This window comes from Pteropus vampyrus, unplaced genomic scaffold, assembly GCF_000151845.1.
Source record: "Pteropus vampyrus isolate Shadow unplaced genomic scaffold, Pvam_2.0 Scaffold102, whole genome shotgun sequence".
Classification (NCBI taxonomy): Eukaryota; Metazoa; Chordata; class Mammalia; order Chiroptera; family Pteropodidae; genus Pteropus; species Pteropus vampyrus.
This window is the reverse complement of record NW_011888883.1, coordinates 4,574,685-4,596,379: the sequence shown is the minus strand read 5'-3', so window position 1 is coordinate 4,596,379 and position 21,695 is coordinate 4,574,685. Positions and strand designations below refer to the sequence as shown.

At 33.4% G+C, this 21,695-nt stretch overlaps 1 protein-coding gene across 1 annotated transcript in view; it reads right to left on the bottom strand.

Moving 5' to 3' along the window:
- Nucleotides 1–275: 275 nt before the first annotated feature.
- Nucleotides 276–21,695, bottom strand: part of ELOVL4 (ELOVL fatty acid elongase 4) — a 27,400-nt gene continuing 5,980 nt past the window's right edge. Inside the window, exons 2-6 of the mRNA XM_011364904.1 lie at nucleotides 9,689–9,876; nucleotides 8,419–8,499; nucleotides 5,401–5,572; nucleotides 4,616–4,743; nucleotides 276–2,312 (exon numbers count right to left, since the gene is read on the bottom strand). Of these exons, the coding sequence (XP_011363206.1) occupies nucleotides 2,040–2,312; nucleotides 4,616–4,743; nucleotides 5,401–5,572; nucleotides 8,419–8,499; nucleotides 9,689–9,876 (842 nt within the window). The 3' untranslated portion in view covers nucleotides 276–2,039. The remainder of the gene's footprint in view (nucleotides 2,313–4,615; nucleotides 4,744–5,400; nucleotides 5,573–8,418; nucleotides 8,500–9,688; nucleotides 9,877–21,695) is intronic.

Below are 21,695 nucleotides of genomic sequence, written 5' to 3'. Positions count from 1 at the left end.
TTAAAGCTTACATTTGAAATGACAAATGTAAGAGTAGAAGAAAATGATATGTTTTGTGTCTGGATCCAAAAGCTCTTCCAAAGGTAACTAATTTTTAAGCAAAAATATCCGACCATAAAAAAAATATTTTTACCAGAAATTGTAGACATCCGAGTTCTAGTTTCATTTCTTTTCTGCATTCGAAAGTGGTATAATTTGGAATATTAACAACTGAATTGACTAAATAGCATCTAGCAGATAATTTACATTATAATAAACAGATTAACAAAATACTGTTTTCCCACAAAAGGAGTATATTTATTGTGCTGAAATCGGGTAGCAGGGCATGAACAGCTCTGGGGAACCAGCGCAGACGTTCACAAAGATTACAAATCTCTGGTCATCATACACTGAGCAGCAAAAACAAAGGTGTCGAATCCTCTTATACCAAACTATCCTATGTGTTGCAAATTTTCTGTAATTCTCATGACTGCATGCCTTTGGAAGAAGTATATAATTTTAATGCATGATAACTATTTCATAGTTTACAAACTATTCTGAAATCGTTGGTGTACCCAAAACGCATACATCCTGAATATGCAGTTTTGGCATGTTGAGATACTTAGAAATATTCATGCTTTTGGGGGGGGGGAGGGTCACATTTTCTCCTTCCATATTGATCCCTGTTTAACATTCCCTATCAATTTAACTTATGTAATAAGCCAGTGTACAAGTTCTCTTTCCTAGTGAATTTCCAGTTGTTCATTTATATTACATGAAATAGCGAGTTTGTAAATAGCAAATTTAACTTTCAGGTTCCAACTACTCTTTTATTCATTTTGTGTCTTAACAATTAACATCTTGTAACAATCAAGCACTGAATTTAATAGTCTTTAGCACCAAGGAGTCAAGAATATTGCACCAAAATGGGTTTACACTTCAGATCTAGTTAATAAGATCTTGCAACTTCGTCACGATGAAAAAAAAAATCATTCGAAAATTAAACACATTGAAAGAGGGTAGTTTCACAGCAAAGTTTGGTATATGTTATTTGTGAAAAAGCAGAAAATACTAGTGGATTCAAAAGTTAATATTAAAATTTATGTTAAAGGACTCCTTGATTTTTTAATTAAAGTTTATTTAATTTTAAATGTTCTTTCCAACAGAAGAGGTAGGTATATTTCCACATATGAAAAATCGTTAACAGCCACAAATCAAAACAAGGAAAGTCTGATAAAAATCAACATACTGTCTTCTAACAGCACATTAATGCAATTATTTTATGATTTTACTAATAAAGACATGAGTTGTCTCATGTTCCAATCAGACAATAATTTTAATTTTCATAATATATTTCTGATAATAATAGAAGTATTCAAAGGCTGCCTTTTCATCACAAAAATTGTTTCCCACAGTGATTTGTACCACAAGTTATGGTGACCTCTGAGTCACCAGACAGCAAGCATTTCACTGTAATTCTTTCTTATTTTCACCAACACCATCATCATCAAGAGTCTACAGAGATCATTAGATTTTTAAAATTTAATTACAACCAAAAATGTACTCAGACTAGAGGTGGAGAGATTTGACCATTCCAGTCAGCAAATGAATTCAAATGTGCAAATTTCCAGCTTTGGACCAGAAAATGTAAGGTAACTGATTTTAATCAGTAGGTAATTAGTGATTTAGCCAAAAAACTCATAAAGATTGTGTTTCTGTGATCATCAGACTGAAGAATGACTACATGTAAGGTACATGAAAAATCTCATGCATTAGACAAACGGATGTGAACTGAGGGAGAACCTCCGAAGTCACATAATAATTGCTTTGGTCTGGACAACATCAAAGCTAATAAAAAAAAATGTTTAAAATAAAAACTTCATAAATAAAACATCTGGGTACTATATTTAACACTTTACTCAATCTAAAGGTTACTAATACATAGGAGCACATTTGCTTGTTCTCCCCACCCCCAAACCCTCATTTGCTTCTGTTTTCCCTGAAATTTTATAAAATTGGGAGCTTCCTCACTGTCAACAACAGTTAAGGCCCAGTTCAATTTACTCTCCTTTTGCTTTTCCATTTTTCTGCTTTTTTCCATTTTCCATCACTAGTTTTTCTGATTTGTTCACACCATTGGCTGAAATACCATTCACAGCTGTTTTTCCAGTTTTTGATTTCTTAGGCTCGTTGTATGTCCGAACATAGAAGTTAAGAAAGAGAAATATGAAGCTGATTGCGTAGGCAATTAGAGCCCAGTGCATCCATTTTGGGAAGGGGCAATCAGTGTAAAGAGACAGTGCTGTGTGCCCAATGGTCACAAAGAACTGAACCTGAAAAACAAACCAAAAAAACATGCAGCATATGTTTATTGTGAATAGTAAACAACTTTTAACAACATCGGAATCTTCTATTTAGCTAAGATAGACCCAAATTTTGCCGTACTGTCCAAAGTTTAATAGTTCTCTGGCTCCTACACCTGGCTCCTTCTCATTCAGGTTTCTGCTCTAATGCCATCTCCTCAGCAAGGGCTTCTTGATGACTAGAACTAAAGTACCTCCACCCAACTGGCCTAGTCAATCCCATTAACCAAAAGGTTTTCGTTTTATGTGATTTATTTTTCTTTGTAAGAATTATAGCTATCTAAAATTGTCTTTTGCATTTGGTGACTTCTGGATCACCCATCTTTCTACTAGCATGTAACTTCAAAGGGCAGGACCTTATGTTGTTCTGATGATTCTTGAGCCCTTGGCACATGGCTAGACTCAGTGAATATTTGTTGAATAATGTTGAATAATATTATCTAATGAGCAGGAATGTCAATGGCATGAGAAAGAAAGAGAATTGTAGGCTCTTCAAGTTTTGTTTTCCTCCCACATTTTTAGACTGATTTCTTTCTGCAAAATTGTCAGTAACGTGGTGTACATACTTTCAAAAATAAGCTTATCAAAATGGTTCATTATTTGTTTCCTACAAAACTGTAGACAGGTGATATACATTAAGGTTAATATCATCCTTTAAAAACTAAGATTTTTGGTAAAATTTAGTAGATATTTGAGAGTAAGTGTAAAGAGAATCACTTTCAACCTTAAGAGTTTTAAAGAAGAAAAGCCAAAATTAAGATGCCTTTAATTAATATAAGGAAATCAATTTAAATTCTGATATATTAGTAAGTGAATGATTCTCAAAATAAAAATTATGAATTCCATAGTGTTAACAAGGGTTAACTTTTTACAAGATTAATTTACATGATTAACTGTTGTGAAAACTTCTGGCTTAGAAATACACTACCCTTCATAAAATTAACATCCTATTTGGAATAGGCAATTATGATTTCTCTTTTAAGGACAGTATTATCAGTATTAATTATTATATTAAATATTATTAAAATAATTTATTCATATAAGCCCCGAATTTATGTCAGACTAAATGACTTTTAAAAGTTTCCATGGAAAAATCCAGATTTTTAAGAACTTTAGATTTCACAATGGTTCTTAAAACCTGCATCACTGAAAAAGAGTGTGTACGTGGGTGTGATTGAGTATGGCATGGCTCAAGGAGAGTCAGGTGTAGGCTCTGACAAAATAGATATAAAAAGTTCACATGATTTTTCTCATCTCTTCATTTTCTCAGTACCATTTATTAATTACTAAGAGAAATGAATTACACAAACTGTACAAACAACTTACACAAAAACTGGAGGAAGCTTCCTGTAGCATTTTGGTTACAAATGAATACTTCATACCCAGCATTCCCCAAAAGTTGTGTTTCCTGTTTGGTTAGCCAGCTGTTTAGCAACTTAAAGCAGAGATGGATAATATTTCCAAATGTGATTCACTGATAAAATTGTGTACACACTATGATTAAAGGAAATTATAATAAATTCCAAGGCTTGAAGAATAGCTACCAGATTGGTTTTGGATTTCCAGTTTGATTATTGAGCTAGTGCCTAGCTCTGAATGTTACACTGATGCACCCACATGTGACATGAAGTCCTACTAGGGGTATGTGCTGAAAACTGTCTGCTCTAAAGACCAGCAATTGAAAATACCTAACTCTGATCTCTAAGGACTGTGTGGTAGAGAATGAAAAGGAGTCCTCTGGTCCTTGTTCCCTTCCTTTATGCCACCTCTTCCTTGGTTCTCTCTATACCTTTTCTTCAACTTTTATATTCTAAATGTATGGCATCTATTAACAAGGACTGAAAAATAGAACGGCAAACAGAAAATTTAAGCAATGGCAGGATGAAAAGAGGTAATAACATTTTAAGTTAAAAAAAAAAAATTCACCTGAAAACGAAGTTATATTGTTTCTCTAGTCCTATGTGTCTATGTACCAATTGTGGTGTGCTTATTATATCTTCACTCATCCTCTTCACAGATATTTTTAAAGAATATGTCTCTTAAAGAGACAAGAGCTATGTCTAGGCTTTTAAGGACATTTAAAAAGCAGTGGTTGTGACCGTCTAGGTCTATGAACGGGTAGCTCAGTGCCAAGTAGCCTCAACTCTCATTGCTGGAGCACCGAGTCAACTTTCTAATAGAAAATTGCAGAAAATGACTCAGCACTTTACAATCAATAAACTCAAACATTTTCAGTGCTGTACCAGAAGAAATTTTAGAAGCATTTAACTCACCAGCTGCAACATGGTCAGGTATCGTTTCCACCAAAGATATTTCTGAATCCATGGTCCAAATGCAGTTAAGCCGTAGTATGAGTACATAATCACGTGGATGAAAGAATTCAGCTGGGCTCCAAAAAATGCTTTAGGAAAATAGAGGCAATTACAAATACAGGAAACTTCATTAGGCAATAAACCATTTGGACATGAAATAAATGAATCCACATTATTTTCTAATCCTTAATCTTGAGTATGGATTAGGAATAAAAGTTGTAAAATAGTACAAGTCTTCTCTTCAGAACATGCTAGGTATTTTTTAAGTTTAGATTCAGTCTTTTAACATATAAATAAAAAGGGATGTTCCTCAAAGGCAAAGAACTTTTAAAGTGGCAAGTTTTTAAGTAGGGTACTCCAGCGAGCTAAGTAGGCCCTTCATTGCACAAAATGTAGGGGGCACTATTGCCTATATTGCTTTTCATTACATTATTCTTGGGGGGAAAATGTCATGGTACATATAATTTTTTAAATAGATTTGTAAATGTCTCATTGCCTTTAGATGAGCCAATATACATGTCCACAACACAACAGTACTTATTTTGAGTAAAAACCAACAGGTTGACTTAAGGCCTATTTTAGAGCAGAAGTGGGCTCTGGGCTTGGACTGGAGATGGAACCTTCAGACTGAGAAGTTATATCTTGGTAAACTATAAACCAAGTCAAATTCCCAGGTTCTCAATTACTTTCCACCCAACATAGCTACATGATTTAAAACATTCAGATATGTTCCTGGAAGTGCTCACCTTGTCCCCCTGCGACCCACTTAATTCCAATCCACCATAATGTAAACATTGTACAGTGATGATACACATGAAGGAAAGAGACTTGGTTGTTTTTCTTCCTCAGGATAAAAAACACCGTGTCCAAATACTCAATTCCTTTAGATACAAAGTACCACCACAGAGCAGAAGCTATCTGTAAAAAGAAAGGATAAGCATAGTATAAATACCAGAATGACACTATCCTAGGGTTTACTACTTATTGTAAATAAATCCTAAATAATTTTCATTGCACAAAATGTAGGGGGCATGGAATCATTTTTGCCTAAGTAGGTGTGAAACCTAGGCAGCAATCCATGGGGGAAAAAATGGGAAAGAAAAGAGTCCAAATCTATATCTACTCTGTACCAACAATTTGGAGAAAATTTGTCTGTTACATAGCTGGATTCACATACTAACAAACTGTCAAATATAGAGCTGTAAACACATTCACTTTGCTATGTTTTCCAATTTGATAGAGCCACTGAGATATTTACTTTGTAAAGGTATTTAAGTTGTTCATGTGCAACCTATATTATATTTCAGATATTCCTACAAGTATGTTTATGTATAGCAACTGGTCTCTTAGTGTCTCTGTCACTTTAACATATGTGACAAAGTAAGTATAATCACAGTAGTCTGTATTAGGCAGTAAAATATTTAAAATGATAGGCTGAAACAAATAAACAAAATTTCCTAGGTCATAAATATAATCCTGCTTACATGAATAAGTCTTTTCTTTTCCTGGGCTCTAATTAAGACACCAGATGGTGCAGAAAGATTACTATGCATGCTGAGATTAAGTACCTAAGGATCCAGTGAGAGGTGACCTCTGTACACATGTTTTATTTTACAAGAATCTTACTATAATAGTAACCCAAACAGAACTTTTTTTATGACAAGTATTTTCTATCGCATATATCCTATGTATAAATAACAAAGAAGGCAGCACACAACTGAATAAACCTCTCTGTGTAAGGGATTTGAAAGATTCCTTCATAGACAGGCTTAGATGTGTTAGAGTTGATAGAACCCTTCCTCATTTTATACCTGCATATGTTGGCTATCACAGGTTTTTGTTTATTTTGGTTTTGGTTTTTGCTTTTGAAAACCCAAATTACATAAAGTGTGGGCAAGGAGGAAAGAGAAAGGCCAAAGAAAAAAATCAAAGTCTTGTATTTACAGGTTGAGAATTATGTACTGAATTTGCTTGGGTAATAATACTGTTGAAAACGATACAATGGTTGAAAATGGACTTGAAATAGTTAACGAATCACAGCAACACTATATTTAATATTCACTATTATATTAGTACTTTAAAATAAAATAACTATAACCATTTTGGCACAAACTTTATCTAGAAGTTAAGAGATAATGTCTCACTTTTCCCTTTATCTGGGTCTCTCTAAATTAGCCACAATTCATGAATAGTAATAAATAATTCCTATCTTCCATTTGTAAACTGCATTAGATAAGATACCTTTGAATAGTTACATCAAAATGAAAAGTGATACTTCTTCTTACATAACAATGAATACAAAAATGAGTCCTGAGTAAAATATTTATTCTACTACATCTAATATTGGAAAGGAGAAGAGAGAGGAAAATTTCAAATGCAATCCATTGTGAATCTGATTCTTCCTCTTCCTAGATTACACTTCTCATATTAGCTAACTTCTAAAAGAACAGACTGTTTATGGATTCTAGGAAGGTAGGTTCACAATTACCAGAGTGGTATTTTTAAACCTTCATCCTAAAAACATTAGTATATTGTTTCACTCAAGGGATTTTTCGAAGTGCACTGTCCTCAAAGAAATTAAGTTCAACACTTTTTCCTTTTCCTCTCCCCCAAACCAAGCAAGACCACAGAAGTCAGCTCTCTACTACGGAGGTTCTCTGAAAATGCAGCTATCAGAAGAAACTTTTTTCCTAGCCAACAAATCTATATAAAGTGGTCCCCTCATTCTCTCTGTCACATCAGAGGTTTCATTTTCTTGTTAACCATTTATTTACATGACTATTATCTGCCTCATCCACCCTCCACTAGAATGTCAGCTCCATAAAGGCAGGGATTTCTTCTCTCTTTCCAACTGTGCACCCAGTGTCCCTCATACTATCTGTATATGATTGATGTTCAATACATATATGTTGAATGAATAAAACCAATAAGACAACTAAAAGGGTGATTTTTTTCATCAGCACATAAGTCTAACAGGGAAATGAAGGCATGGATATATAATGATAAATACATTAAAGCAGTTTGGTCTTGGGTCCTGATGAATACTGATACTTATATTGTCCAACTCCAATGCCAAAAAGCTATTTTTTCAAGGGAAGCTATTACGTATTATATTATTACTACATATACTATATGTACCATGAAACATATAACATATGTTTTATATATTTTTATGTGTATATAATTTTTAGTATGAACCACAGTATATGAGTTCAATAAATACTTAACAAAATAATTATTGTTTCTTCCACTTCAGTAAAATGGTAATTTTACTAATATAGGTGACTAGAAGGCAAAATATGATAACATTATATTACTAGTGGTTTCTTTTTCTGCAAATACAATAAAAACTTAGTCTATAACTATACAAATTGTGCTAGACTTAATTTACTAAATATTACATAGTTTATAAATGCTGTTTTTCCTCAAACTTTCTTAACAAATAAATTAGACTCTCTTTATGAATTTCTACTCTTGACCAAAAACAAAAACTGAAATTATCATATTTACACTAAACATGGAACTCTTTTTAAGTATTGCATTCTAGTAATCCAACACATATTCACTCTCACACCACCAAATGAAAGACAATGGAGGTATTAAAACCAATTTTTAATTATCTACTTTTTAAAAAAGCATAGCTTTACTGACTCAAAACAATCCAGTACACTCTTACCACTATAGTAAAAGTACATTTTTCACAGGCTGAGGACTATAAAATGAAACCTACTTTGACTAATTAAAAGTATTTTTAATGTACTTACCCTGACCTCATGTACATTTTCAGAATAATCCACACTCTGGCAAACATAGCTATATCCTGCATTATATGATCCCATGAATAACTGAAAAAAAAAAGAGAATAATATTTGGAGTAAAGTTTTAGTAGATACAGCATTTGAAAAAACTAAATATGCAATATTTCAAATTATTTTAAAAAGCAATATTAACTAAAAAATTCAAATACATTAAATATTAAAGGTGTTGGAATTTGTAAAATTTACTGTGTCAGTTTATCTGAGATTGGAATCTAAATTAAAAATCACATGTAACTCTGGACTGAGACACCAGCTCTGTCCATTTCATAACATTAAGAGAAATTCTGATTGACTATGACTCAGATCTAAGTTGTATTGATTTCTATTCTTGATTCAGAATGGTGTGCATCTAACATATTAGGTAAAAGTATCCAAATAAACTAAAGTTTTTTTACCAAGTTGAGATTCTGCAGTCTAAGATGTCAATTAAAAGAAGGTGTTTTGTTTTTGTTTTTGTTTTTGTTTTTTTTAAAGAAGAGTGCTATTTATTTTCCCAGCATCACCAGGCTAGTTCTCTGGGTTCATACAGAATGTTAACGAGGAGTCTTCAGGGAAACAAATTTCCTTCATTCTTATCTTTAAAAATAGCTGTGTCAATCTAACCTTTAGAATTTTCTTCCAAAATGTCACGAAGAATTTGCTGGTGACCAGAAAAGTATGTGATGATTAGCAACAATGTTGTATAACAGTTAGCTCATTTTACTCCCAACTCAAAATACAATGACATTATGCAATAGGATTTAACTTGAAATTGGTATTTTACATCTGCATATTTTCATAGATGACAAACATGAAACTGCTGAATAAAAATTATAAATAAATAGCTGCAATTATTTACTGAGTGCTTAATATGTGCTAAACACTGCAAAAATTATCTCACTTTTGTCTCTGATACCATAGAAGGTAGGTAGGTATTAGCCCTATTTTATGGAGGAAATGAGTCTCAGAAAAGTTTTATAACTTCCAATGTCAGAACAGCTAATAAGGGTTATTTTAGCATTCAGTCTGTCTGCTTCAAAATTCCATATTAAACAACTGTCTTATACTTTCATATTTTTGTTATCCAAAAATGGAAAATGTCAATAATATAACATTTACTTTTAGTATAGTTAACAGTTATCTTAGAGTACGATATTACAATGATTGGTTTTACAAAGTCTCAGTTTTTAAATTCCAATAACCCTGGAGCATTATAAAGTGACTTTAGTAAACCCACCTCTCTGAAGATAAAAAAGTTAAGCAAAACCATCCCAAAATTATAGAGAATGAGCACTAAGCGCATCTGAAAAGCTTCTCGGTCCTTCATCCATTTTGGACCCAGCCACACGAATAGGAGATAAAGAGTACTTATACAAAGTGTAGGCAAGGGGGACTGCATCAGAGGCCAATTTTCCACACGTTTATCTACAGGGAGAACAAAATAACATAAAATTCATTAGATAATACATGTTTTATTAAATGAACTTATTAGGAATTATAAGGTTTCGACTTAGTTTTCCTGGTTTGACCACGTACAGATCATTGTCCTTTGAGTCTCAACAAAAATACAGGGCATAAAAGCCAAGGAAATAAGACCATTTCTTGTGAGCAGCCTTGAAAATGAAATTTCATGACATATAGCACATGTCGTTTTATACAAACATAGAGAATGAGAACAAGAAAGATCACTAAAAATACAGAACAAGCTCGGGATGAAAAGTTAATAAAAGACTCCATAGAAATAAATATTTTAAAGAGAAACTTGTCTTCCATATTAAACACGGAAAATATTTCAGTGCAGTTTGGAAGCTGCCCCCTCCTATGCCTAAGAGCAGGAAAGAATTAGTAAACCGAAGCATTGTGGGCAATGGAAACCATTTCCTACGATATTTTGGATACTGAAGACAAGAGTACAGTTACATTAGGGGATTAAGTTAGAGATCATTATAGTTCTATGACTTATTTAAATGTTAATCACCACATTCAAGACATTTGTCTAACTTTCCTAACTAACCAATTTATGGGCTTTTCTCTACAGCTATAAATCATTTACTTACAAATGTGTAAATATACATGTAACATTATTTCATTTAAAATGAATCAACTGTCCGTTAATATTCAAATATGCAACTATGAATCAATTTTATAAGAGTTTTGCCACAAGTAAAACATTTTTAAGAAACGCATATTCCACGGACTATCTCTTCAGTAACAAGAAACAAGGTGATCCCTTAGGATCACTTTTTTTTAACTTCTGAAAATTGTTCCTTTTAAAAATAATAATTAGGAGAAAGAATGGAATTGGAGGTGAGGAAAATTGGATCAAGAAAATCATCAATTTTCACTCATCAGGGGACCTATTTTGCACTGCCAGAGTACCTTGTACATTTCTACTCCATTACAGCACTCATCACACTGTCCTGTGACTTTCCTTTAAAATGTAACCTCCCTGAAGGCAGGGGCTGGGTCTTTCATTCTTGTATCGCAAGGCCTATCAAGGTGCCTAAACATTTATTTGATGAGTAAAGGAGGAGTGGATAATTTTTGTCCTATTAGTCCTTTATACTCTATCCCTGCAGTGAAATCCAATAGTACATTTGCTAATATTCAAGGTTTCTTCAGTGTGCAGTAGCCCTCTCCTACAGTCTTTCCCAGATCTTCCTCTAGGTTGGCACACAGCTTTAACCTAAAGTCAACAACACTTCAACCCAGTATTTAGTGAGTGCATGTGTGCTCTATAAGGCTCAATGTCTTTAATGTACCACACCACTTTCTCCAGGAAAAAAATGCAATGCTCTCACTTCTTTGCCCCAAAATGCAAGTCAGGCATTCATTCAGCAATCACTTAACAAAGCTCTGTTTTCGGCCTATAAAAGGCCACACTTCATTACCATATCCTTCTCAAATTAGCCCTTCCAGTTCACAAAGGTCAGAGAGCTTTCAAAATTCCACCTCCAGTGATTATTATGGAAGTTGTAGTAATTGTCAATGACCTGAAACACAGCATAACAACTCCCATCCTACAAAAATATTTCCATGAAATTTCTCCATGCCTTTGCAGTTATGTGTGTCTTTCTGAATTACTTGCATTGCTATTTCTCTGAATACTCCTGAGTACTATATTCATATGTCCTATATTTCTTTTATATGTTCCCTTTTCCACTAAAAAGAACTGAGTGCATCACAATAGTGTCATACAATAAGATGAAAATTCACCATCACTCAGTTTTTGAACAACAACAACAAAAAAAGATGAGGGATTAGAATGGTAAACAAAAATCATTAATACTGAAGCTTTACATAATTTATACAACCTTAAAATAATGAATTGTTCACCTTTTCATTAACTCAAATGTTTAAATAACTTATGTTGCCTTTCTTCTAAAAAAGATGTGTGCATTTGCTTGCTTTTTTTTTTTTGCTTTTCCCTCCAGTTTTATTGAGAAATAATTGACATATATCACTGTGTAAATTTAAGAAATACAGCATGATGGTTTTACATATATTGTGAAATGATTAGCACAGTAAGTTCAGCTAACATCCAGCTTCTCATTTAGATACAATAAAAAAAAAAAGGAAAAAAATTTTCTCCTTGTGATGAGAAAGAACTCTTAGGATTTACTCTCTTTCCTGTGTATCATACAGCAGTGTTAGCTATAGTCACCATGCAGTACATTACATCCCTAGTATTTATTTATCTTAAAACTGGAAGTTTGTACCTTCCTCTAAGTCCCCCTTCCCTTACCCTTCACCTCTGGTAACCACAGGTTTGATCTCTTTTTGAGTTTTTTTTTTTTTTTAAATAATACATTTAAATTAAATGCCCTAGTCATTTGAGTTACACTGAATTTAAATGTAGATTATGCATATTAGAGTAAAAAGAAATATATGTCTAGTATGTTGTCAATATCCTAATCTTACACAGTTATGAATAGAATTACATACAATGAATCTATTAAGGAAAAAGAAAGAGAGAAAATTATATTAAAACCCTATCCCTCCTACCTTCACTAGAGTCAAATTCTATCATTAAGGAATACCAAGATGCAAACGGGTTTTATGTAACATTCTCGGAAATTCTCTATTTAAAAAGCCTTTTTGGAGGGGATCAGTATGGCACAAATATAAATTGACTCTAGTTTATTTTATTTGTCAAACTGTCTTATTTTTTGTATTTTCTACTATTAATATGTTTATACCTTCACATCTTAGTGATTTTACTCTTACCTTGAGCCTACTTATCAACAGTTTTAAGTTTTGCATGTTGCATGTAAATGTTTATTTAAACTAGAGTTGTAGAATTTTAGATATAGAAATGATCCCTTTATCTTAAATAAAAATAAGATTCTGATAGGTCAAGAGACTTGCCCAAGAAGGTGAAGCATCCACCTCATGTATCCTAGCAACTATTCCAGTACCACTCAGTCAACATGTCCATTAATTTTAAGGGAGAAAAATGTCCCAATTTCTTTCTAAATTACAGGTACAAGTGATATTTTAAGATAGAATTGTGACTATCAATCATGTTCCTTCAAGGGAAAGAATATAAGAAAGACCTACCACCAAAGTTCCCTCAGCAGAAAAAAAGGACAAGAGATACTCAAACAAATCAAGTTTTATACTTTCCTAGGTACTACATCTAGCAGACCCGTTCTAGGATCATGAATGTTTGACACAAGGAGTATGGGAATGTTATAAGGATGTCTAGCCTGAAAAGAGGGCTTGTCAACTATTAAAAGACCTAAACAGAGATTAGATTTATTCTCTATGTCTGGAGTATAGAATGAGAACTAATGAAAAGAAATTTTAAGGAGGTAAGTAATACCTAAATTCAGAAAATTTCTAACCACTGGGTTTTTCTTTCTGTAAGCAGAAAGAGCTCTCTTTTTTGGTAATGAGCTCCCTATCCGAATTTTAAACTAAATTTAAGTAAACCTAAAGCTAAATATTAAAGCAAATAAAGTTCAGGAGCAAGAAAGTTTATTTTAATAACAAGAGCTACCAAGACACATTACTTTAACCCTTCCACAAGGGTTAACTCTTTCTTGGGAAACAGTTTCCATTTAGAACACTTTGACCATTTCATAAAGCTCATACCAAGTGGGACTGATTACTAAATTATTTATAAACGTTACTTTGGTCAGCAATCATACAAGTGTATCTGTATGAAAAGGCCATGGAATGTTTATACAACTGTATTTGTTCATCAAAACTTACAAACTTTCCACTAAAAAGAGATAACTTTTATTATGTGTACATTACACTTGCATAAAAAAAATGGGAATAAAAATTGTCCATCCAAAATGGGGCTTCCCTTGAACACTCTCCACCAATAGGTTTTTATTTTTTAATTTTATTTACTTTTTTAATAATTGTTTTATTTTATTTATTAGTTTCAAGTTCACAGTACATTGGTTAGACATTTATATAGCTTATAAAATAATCTCCCTAATTGCTCTTTCTCTCCTCTAGCCCTCCACCTAGCCATTACATTAATGCTAACTGCATTCCCTATGCCATACTCACTCTCCCCCTGACCACCTATCAACTACTAATTTATACTTCTTTAAGCCTTCGCCCCATTCTCTCAGCCACCCAACCCCCTCCCCAGCCATCACCAGATTGTCCTCTATATTTGTAAGTCTGTTTTTGATTAGTTTGTTCTTTCTGTTCAATAGGTTTTTATTTTTAACCTGATGTTTCTTAAAATCACACAGCATGGTAGACAGACAGAACAGACTTTCAAGTCAGACTCTCTACCTCTTCTGATTTAAGTCATTTGGGGCAAGTTATTTGGTCCTTTAGAGGAGAAAACAGACATGAAAAATCAATTGCTTTGCAGGATGAGTGTGCAATATCAGAGGTCAGTCTTAAGAACAATGTTAGGACAGGAGATAGGAGACAAAGCAGACTTCAAGGGCAGACATTTCAACAGCTTCTTGAAAAATAAAAGAGGAATCAGCCAAGCAGACAGGGAGGGAGGAGGCCTTGCTGCAAGCAATTTCTTCTCCACTTCAAATCTTTACACAAATGTGTTTTATATCAGGAATAATCTGAGCTCCTCCCATTGAAAGTTGAGCCCTTCGACGTCTTCTAGGCCTTTTCTTCCTGATTTAGAGGAGACCTCTAGGTTCTGAAAATGGACTCTCAAGTCAGACTACCAGCATTAGAACTCTGGTTCCCTCATTTACCAGTTGAATAAACCTGAGCAAGTTACTTAATCTCTCCAGCTTTATGGATGATAACAGGGGGGTTGCTGGAAGGAATACAGTACTATATGTACAGTGTCTGACACAGAGTAGAGCTCAATAAATGTTGGCATTGTCATTACTATTGACAATAATTCAACCACTTTTAGAAGATCATCTGCTCTTCTAAAATAAGAGTTAAACCAAATTAAAGTAAAATTATCATCAATAATTAATCTTAGGGGAAAACTTTAAACTGAGAAGACAGAATATTTTATTTATAATTTACATACTTAGAAGAATATACATTTTATAACATATTTGGGAAAGCAAATACATAACAAGTCTAATTCTGAATTTTGAATTATTTAGACAGGATTTTCTTTAAAACGCCTTTTTTTAAAGAAAATGTAGCCACATTTTAATAAATAATAAAATACTTGTAATCCATCCAATATTTTGATGTAACCCAAGTCCTTTAGAAACCTCCGCTTATATATAAACAACTGTAATTCTTATAACAAATTGCCACTATGTATATTAGGTCTCTCTTTTTTTTTTTTTTTTCCCCCCCCGAAAGGTTGGTATCTTTTAAAGCTTTTTAGAACTCAGGATTTCTACCAGTCAGCATGAACTTTCTTCCCGAATTAGTCTAAACTGGTCATCATCTCCCCTCCCCCCCAAAAAATGAATAAAATTTTTAATTTTTAGAACATCTAAATTCCTAGAATTAACAAGAACAAGCACAGGATTACAGTAGGAAATAATTCCAGTTGGGTGAGGTCTTGGGAAGTTACATGGAGCAAAGGGAGTGTGGCACAGGGGCGAGGAACAGGACCTGATGTACAAACGACTGCATTCCGGTCTCACCAGGTCATTTTCTAGCCCAATGACTGAGAACCCAAAACTCTTTGAGCCACAGTTTCCTCCTGTGTAAAATGTGGGCAATAAATAAGATGGTCCAAATCACAGAGTTGCTTTGAGGCTCAAACTGAAAACCCTCTGTGGGAAGATCCTCTGACATTAACTCTTTTTGTACATGAAAGTATTAAATATGCATTTCTTTTGAAACTTTTAGAGCACATTGTGATTACCTCTATCATACCATGCAACTGTCCTGTCACTGTCTGCTTCATTGTGTCCCACTCCTGACGAGGCAGGGGTTGTATTGCTTATATCTATAGCCACAAAGGCTTGCGTAGCAGATGCACTCAGCAAATGGCCGAGCACTAGCAGACTGAAATGGAGGTCACAAAGTATCCAGAAAATAAATTATTATTGTTATGGTTACTGCTACTATAGACATTCAAGACATTTCCAAAACTGCTCTTACAATGAGCAACAGTTATTGATCACTATGGTTCTAAAAGATATACAAAGTCCCTGCTGGAGCAAAAAACAATTGAATGTTCTATAAAAAGCCATGCCATTGTTAAGTTTTCTTAAATATATTTTAAAGCCAATAGCTGAAGGACATTTCTAAATTCTTCCTTTTCCATGGTAGTACATAGCAGCATATCATCAAAGAAGTTAGGAGAACTTCATTCACTTGCTATTCAAAGTGTGGTCATGCACCACCAGAAAAACATCACTTGGAACTATACTAGAAATGCAGAATCTCGGGCCTCAGTCCAGATCTACTAAGCCAGAATCTGTATTTTAATCAGATTTCCAAGTGATTTACACATTAAAATCCAAGAATTCCTCTAGTCTTCTTAGAAATGTGGGCCTACTTTATATAACACATAATCAAGTCATAAAAGTTTGATTAATTTGTTTCTAGAGTCTACCTGAATAAGTCAGCCTCTTCTCTCTCTTCTAACAACATCTAAATCTATTCAACCTACCACAAAAGAAAGAAAAACACAAGTCTAACAACCAACTAAAAATAATAAGTAGCTTCGGGAGTATACTCAAGACATCAAGAAGTATGTATGACATATTATTTTCTAAAACTATTCATTCTTTCTTAGTAAGTTAGAACCAACAGTGGCAAATTAACTCCTTTTTTTATACTTGGTTACTAATCACTAATATGCAGGCAATAATGTTAAAAATCCATTTGCCTTTACTAACATCGCAAAAATAATGGTTATTCAATATCACATTTTGCACTAAAATCACCCCAATGGGAAACTGTCTTTTTTTTTAAGGAGGTAGGCATGTCTTCCTTCATTTATTGTAAATCTCATGAGGACCAGAGCCACAGCCCTTTTTGCTTGATGTATCTCTATAACAGTGCCTAGTACGTAAGAAGCCTTAAATGTTTGTTAAAAGAAATTTTTAATGAAAAATGTAGATAACCGTCATCAAGAAGAGTTTGCAAAAGATCTTATCTCTATGACAGGGACAAATTAAATAACACCATAAGGCTTCCTCCAGGTTCTAGTCTAAAATGTGATTCTCTTTTTGTATTTTTAAATTAAGTTTAAAATGTGATTCTTAATACAATCTCCAAGCCAAGTAAGAGCTTGAGTATCAGTGAGGTGAAAGGCAGAAAGAGAGGAGAAAGGGTCTTCATATAACTTGATACAATGGGACAAGGAGAGATCTGAGATATACTCTAGAAATAAAATACAAACTCTGAAGGTGGTAGATAAATGAGAGTTAGATCAGTTTCCTATTGAGTCAGGGTGATGAGCAGGGGAAATTTCTGTCTTAAGCCACTATGTATTCAGGAAAGAGGATGATGGCTTGAGCTTGAAAGAGTGCCTGGATGAATGTAAGGAAAAGGAAGCTCTTGCAGAATGAGGAGGTGGACCAGGAAGAAACTGGGTTAAAAAATAACCAAGAGGTTGGAGTGTGATGGGCAGACAGGAAGGAATGAAGACCTTCACCAGCAGAGCCATGGTAAGCTGCAATGCAATGTCTGAAGGTATGAGGGAACAAATGGCCTGAGAGTAATCAGCACAGGGTTGGAAAGAGAGGGCAAAACATTTTATATAACTCAGCTGTATAATAGTCACCCAAGAGCCTGAAAGCATGGAGGAAGGAGTTAAGAAGCAGAGGAAAAAAGAATTTTGGTTCCAAGTTTGCCTAAGCAAAGATCAAGATAAAGGTAGAAAGTGAGAGAAATTATAGAATTCCCAGCAGAAAGCGATAGAGATGGTTTCAGAGGCTGCAAAGGAGAAAAGACAATAACATAGATGAGGTAAGTGATTCAGTGTGTGACCCAAGCTGAAGACTGATTACTCTGAGATTGAATTTGGGAGGGTTAGTACTAGATGGATAAGATCCAGGGAAAATCAGTTCACTCACTTGGAAAATGGAGATAACAGTACCTAGACCAAAGGTATGGGAAAATTAAATGTGAAAATACATATAAAACGTTGGACACAGTGCCTGGCACTCAATAAGCATCCAATAAAGGTTCACGAATATTACTGGACAATAAAACAGTATTTGTTGGATGAATAGGGAGGCTGTAATGCTGTATGAAAAGGTCACTATTTGGAAAGGAGAAAGATCCTGAATCAATCCCAGCTCTGTTACTTTCCAGCTGTGTAGTTTGAAGTCTATTTCTTTACCACAGACTAGTTAATACCTATCTTTTAGGGATGCTATCAACACTATAGAAGATAAGGTATGTATACCACAATGTATACCACAGCATTTTATAGTCCATAATGGTCCCAAACTAGAAGCTCAATAAATAGCAGTGAGTTTCACCATGTGCAAATGATATCTAAATTCATGGTTAAAAAAAAAAAAAAAAGACATATTCATAAAAGCCAGTTCATAGGGAAAAGAGAAACAATGTCAATGGGAAGAGCAAGATAAGGTCTGGGGGGAAATATTTTTATACATATACAGTACTGATACAGAAGACTAATGCCTCCTACCCTGGAAGCCAAGATAGAATGCAGATAAGTGGTTTCATTCTCACCCAATTTTCGCATTTTGCTGGTCTCAGAAAAAGCATTCATGAAACTTCCTCTCTGTGCTAACCTGGGAGTTCAGAGTCCAAACATCCCCCTTAAGTGCTGTCAATGATCTTAAGGCTTTAGGAAAATTGAAATAGTGTTTCCCTCTGGCAAAAAAAAAAAAAAAAAAAGACTGAAGATACGGTCAGAGTGTGTATGTGTATTTTAATGGGAATTTTGGCCAAAATCTTTTCTTGCTAACAGTTCTATAAATTGAATATCCACTGGGTAAAATACTGTCAATCCTAAATTTATTCCCTTTCACCAAATAACAACAGTTTCTAGTTCTTGTATTATGAAATTTGGCAAACACTTTCATAGTTCACTTTGAATATACTTGTTTTATGGTCCTGGCCTTTTCCATCATATAGAGGTAAACTTCACCTTCTCAAGAAAAATACCACTTTTTATATTTTATATGTAAATTATATGTATTCATGTACATGGTATAAATAAATTTATATAAATAAATATCGCTTCTTAGTTTAATCTCATACAATAGCCCTTACACTCCCTTTGAGCATTCCTCTTTCTTTAAATTTTCTCTAGTGGTATTATAACTGTTCAGATTTAGTATTCTAAATAGTGATATCATGTAGATAAGATAGCAGTATAAGATAAGGTAAAATAAGACGATACATAGGTCAGAGTACTGATTATTGCTTTCTTGCTTGGCTAATGTGACAGAGAGACAAAACAACCTGTTTAGACCCATTTCTACTATAATGTTCATCCGCAAGTTATTTAGCTTCTATGACTCTCAAGGACTTCTAAACATATGGAAAAAATACTTGCCAGGCCTACCTCCCAGGGCTATTATGAAGTTCTTGGTAAAGCTGTAAAGCAAAATACAAAGGCAAGTTTGTCTTCCTTGTTATCTGCTACTTTCCAGTCCCTTGGGTAATTATTTTTAAGATAACAGCTATGTACTCTCTTTATAAAGCCATTTTACTATAAGCTGAAAAAATAAAAGAATCAACTATTTTACCACTGAACACTGAAGAAAGATAATTTCTAGCGGTGCTATCATATTAATTGCATAATATATAGAATTCTTTTCTTAATTGTGTTAAACACACACACACACACACACACACACACACACACATAAAATTTACCATCTTTGCCATTGTTAAGTGTATAGTTCAACAGTGTTAAGTACACTGGTTGCTAAGCTGCAAAACTGAAACTCTGTACCCATTAAACAACTCCTCACTTCCCAACCCCCACCCCCACAACTGCCAGTCTACTTTGTTTCTATGTATTTGACTACTTTAGAGACCTCATATAAATGGAATCATCAGTATTTGTCTATTTGTAGCTAGCTTATTTCACTTAGCATAATGTCCTGCTCATGGTTCATCTATATTATAGCATGTGTCAGCATTTCCTGCCTTTTTAAGGCTGAATAATATTCCATTGTATGTATATACCACATCTTGTTTATCCATTCATTCATCATTGGACATCTGAGCTGCTTCTACCTCTTGGTTATCATAAATAATGCTGCTATGAGAGTGTGCTAAAACATATGAAATTCTTTGACAATACATACATTGTGCCTAAGTTTTCATTTGACAAATGAAAATGAAAACAGAGAAATTTACTCTTTTGACCACTCCAGTTCAATACCACAAATGCCTTTATGTGATTAACCTAACAGTAATTCTTTCAGTGAATTTATGCATTTGTCTTTCAAATTCCAAGACTTCTATTGTAATTAAAACTTAAAACAAATAAAATACCATATTGAGGATATTTGTTTAAAAATGACGATATTCCATGAAGAAAAATATATGACAAAAGTAAGATTTTTAAAATTAGCCTTTTAGTTAAGGAACATACTCATACTCAAACCATTTAGTTTCTTTTGTTTTCCCCATATTCTAAGACCTACATATTTTTAGCAATTTATAAACACTGTAAGCCATACTTCCAAATTTAAATTAGAAATGCTCAAAGATAAAGTGCCTAAGACTGAAAACTTTCTGTAATGATATATGACAAAATTTTGCATTTTTATAGAAAAATACAAAGTAAGATTAAGTTTAGACTATAGAAAACATTGCTTTAGGAGATATTAGGATTCAATAAAGTGGCCTTAACAGATCATGTAGTTTCCAACCCTCTCATAGCAGAGATAGAAATATGAGAATTAAAGAACTATGAATAACTTGCCCAAGACTATGTAACAAACCATTCTCAGAACTTGCATATTATATAATAAATGTAATGTGTAATTTACACATTATATACATGATGTATAATAAACTTAGTCTTTAATGTTATTGCTATTACTTTGACAAAATCATTAAATATTCAAGGAATACCTAGATTATTAAATAAGTACAGTATTGTAGCAACATACGCAGTACTATGTCAAAGTAGGTGCTTAAATATCTGTATCCCTTTGTTTTTCTATTCTTGTACCTATTTCTTATAGAGCAGATAAGAGAAAGTAAAAAAAAACTATATATGAATCTGTTATTTTTACTATTTGGGCATGACTGATAACAGTTTTATTGGAAAAGATTTGAATTATTACATAGAATGAGGTTTTTGAATTATTGATAAATGTATGTTTATCTGAAATTGCTTTATCTATTTAAAGAATTTTTAAAAGTTACATCTATATCCAGAATTTTAGAGCCAGGTGAGACTTTTGAGATTACCTAATTTAACTCTCTCAATTTACAGATGAAAAAAAAATTGAGGTTGGTAAAGCAAACAGACTTGCTTAAACTCTCAAAGCTAATTAGGTCATTTAAATCCCAGTTCAGTGTTCTTTGCATTCCCTATTCCATGCTACCCTCCTCACTTCCACATGCATCACAATACTGCATAGGCAATGAAGAGAGAAGAATTATGTGTGATTTTAAAACCCTTGAAAGTAACTGTTTTGTGCTAATTTATGATTTAATGGATTGATTCCTTCATTAAATTTAGTCAACATCTATTGAATTTATGACTCAATTATGATAAAAATCATTTAAAAAAATTTTCTGTAATTTAGTGTGGTCCAAAGTCTTATTAGTGTTTAGCAACCAAAATATATCACTATTTGAAATTATGCTAGGTTAAGGGGCAGGGGGGATCATCTCCTGATACATATCAAATTAACAAATATACACGG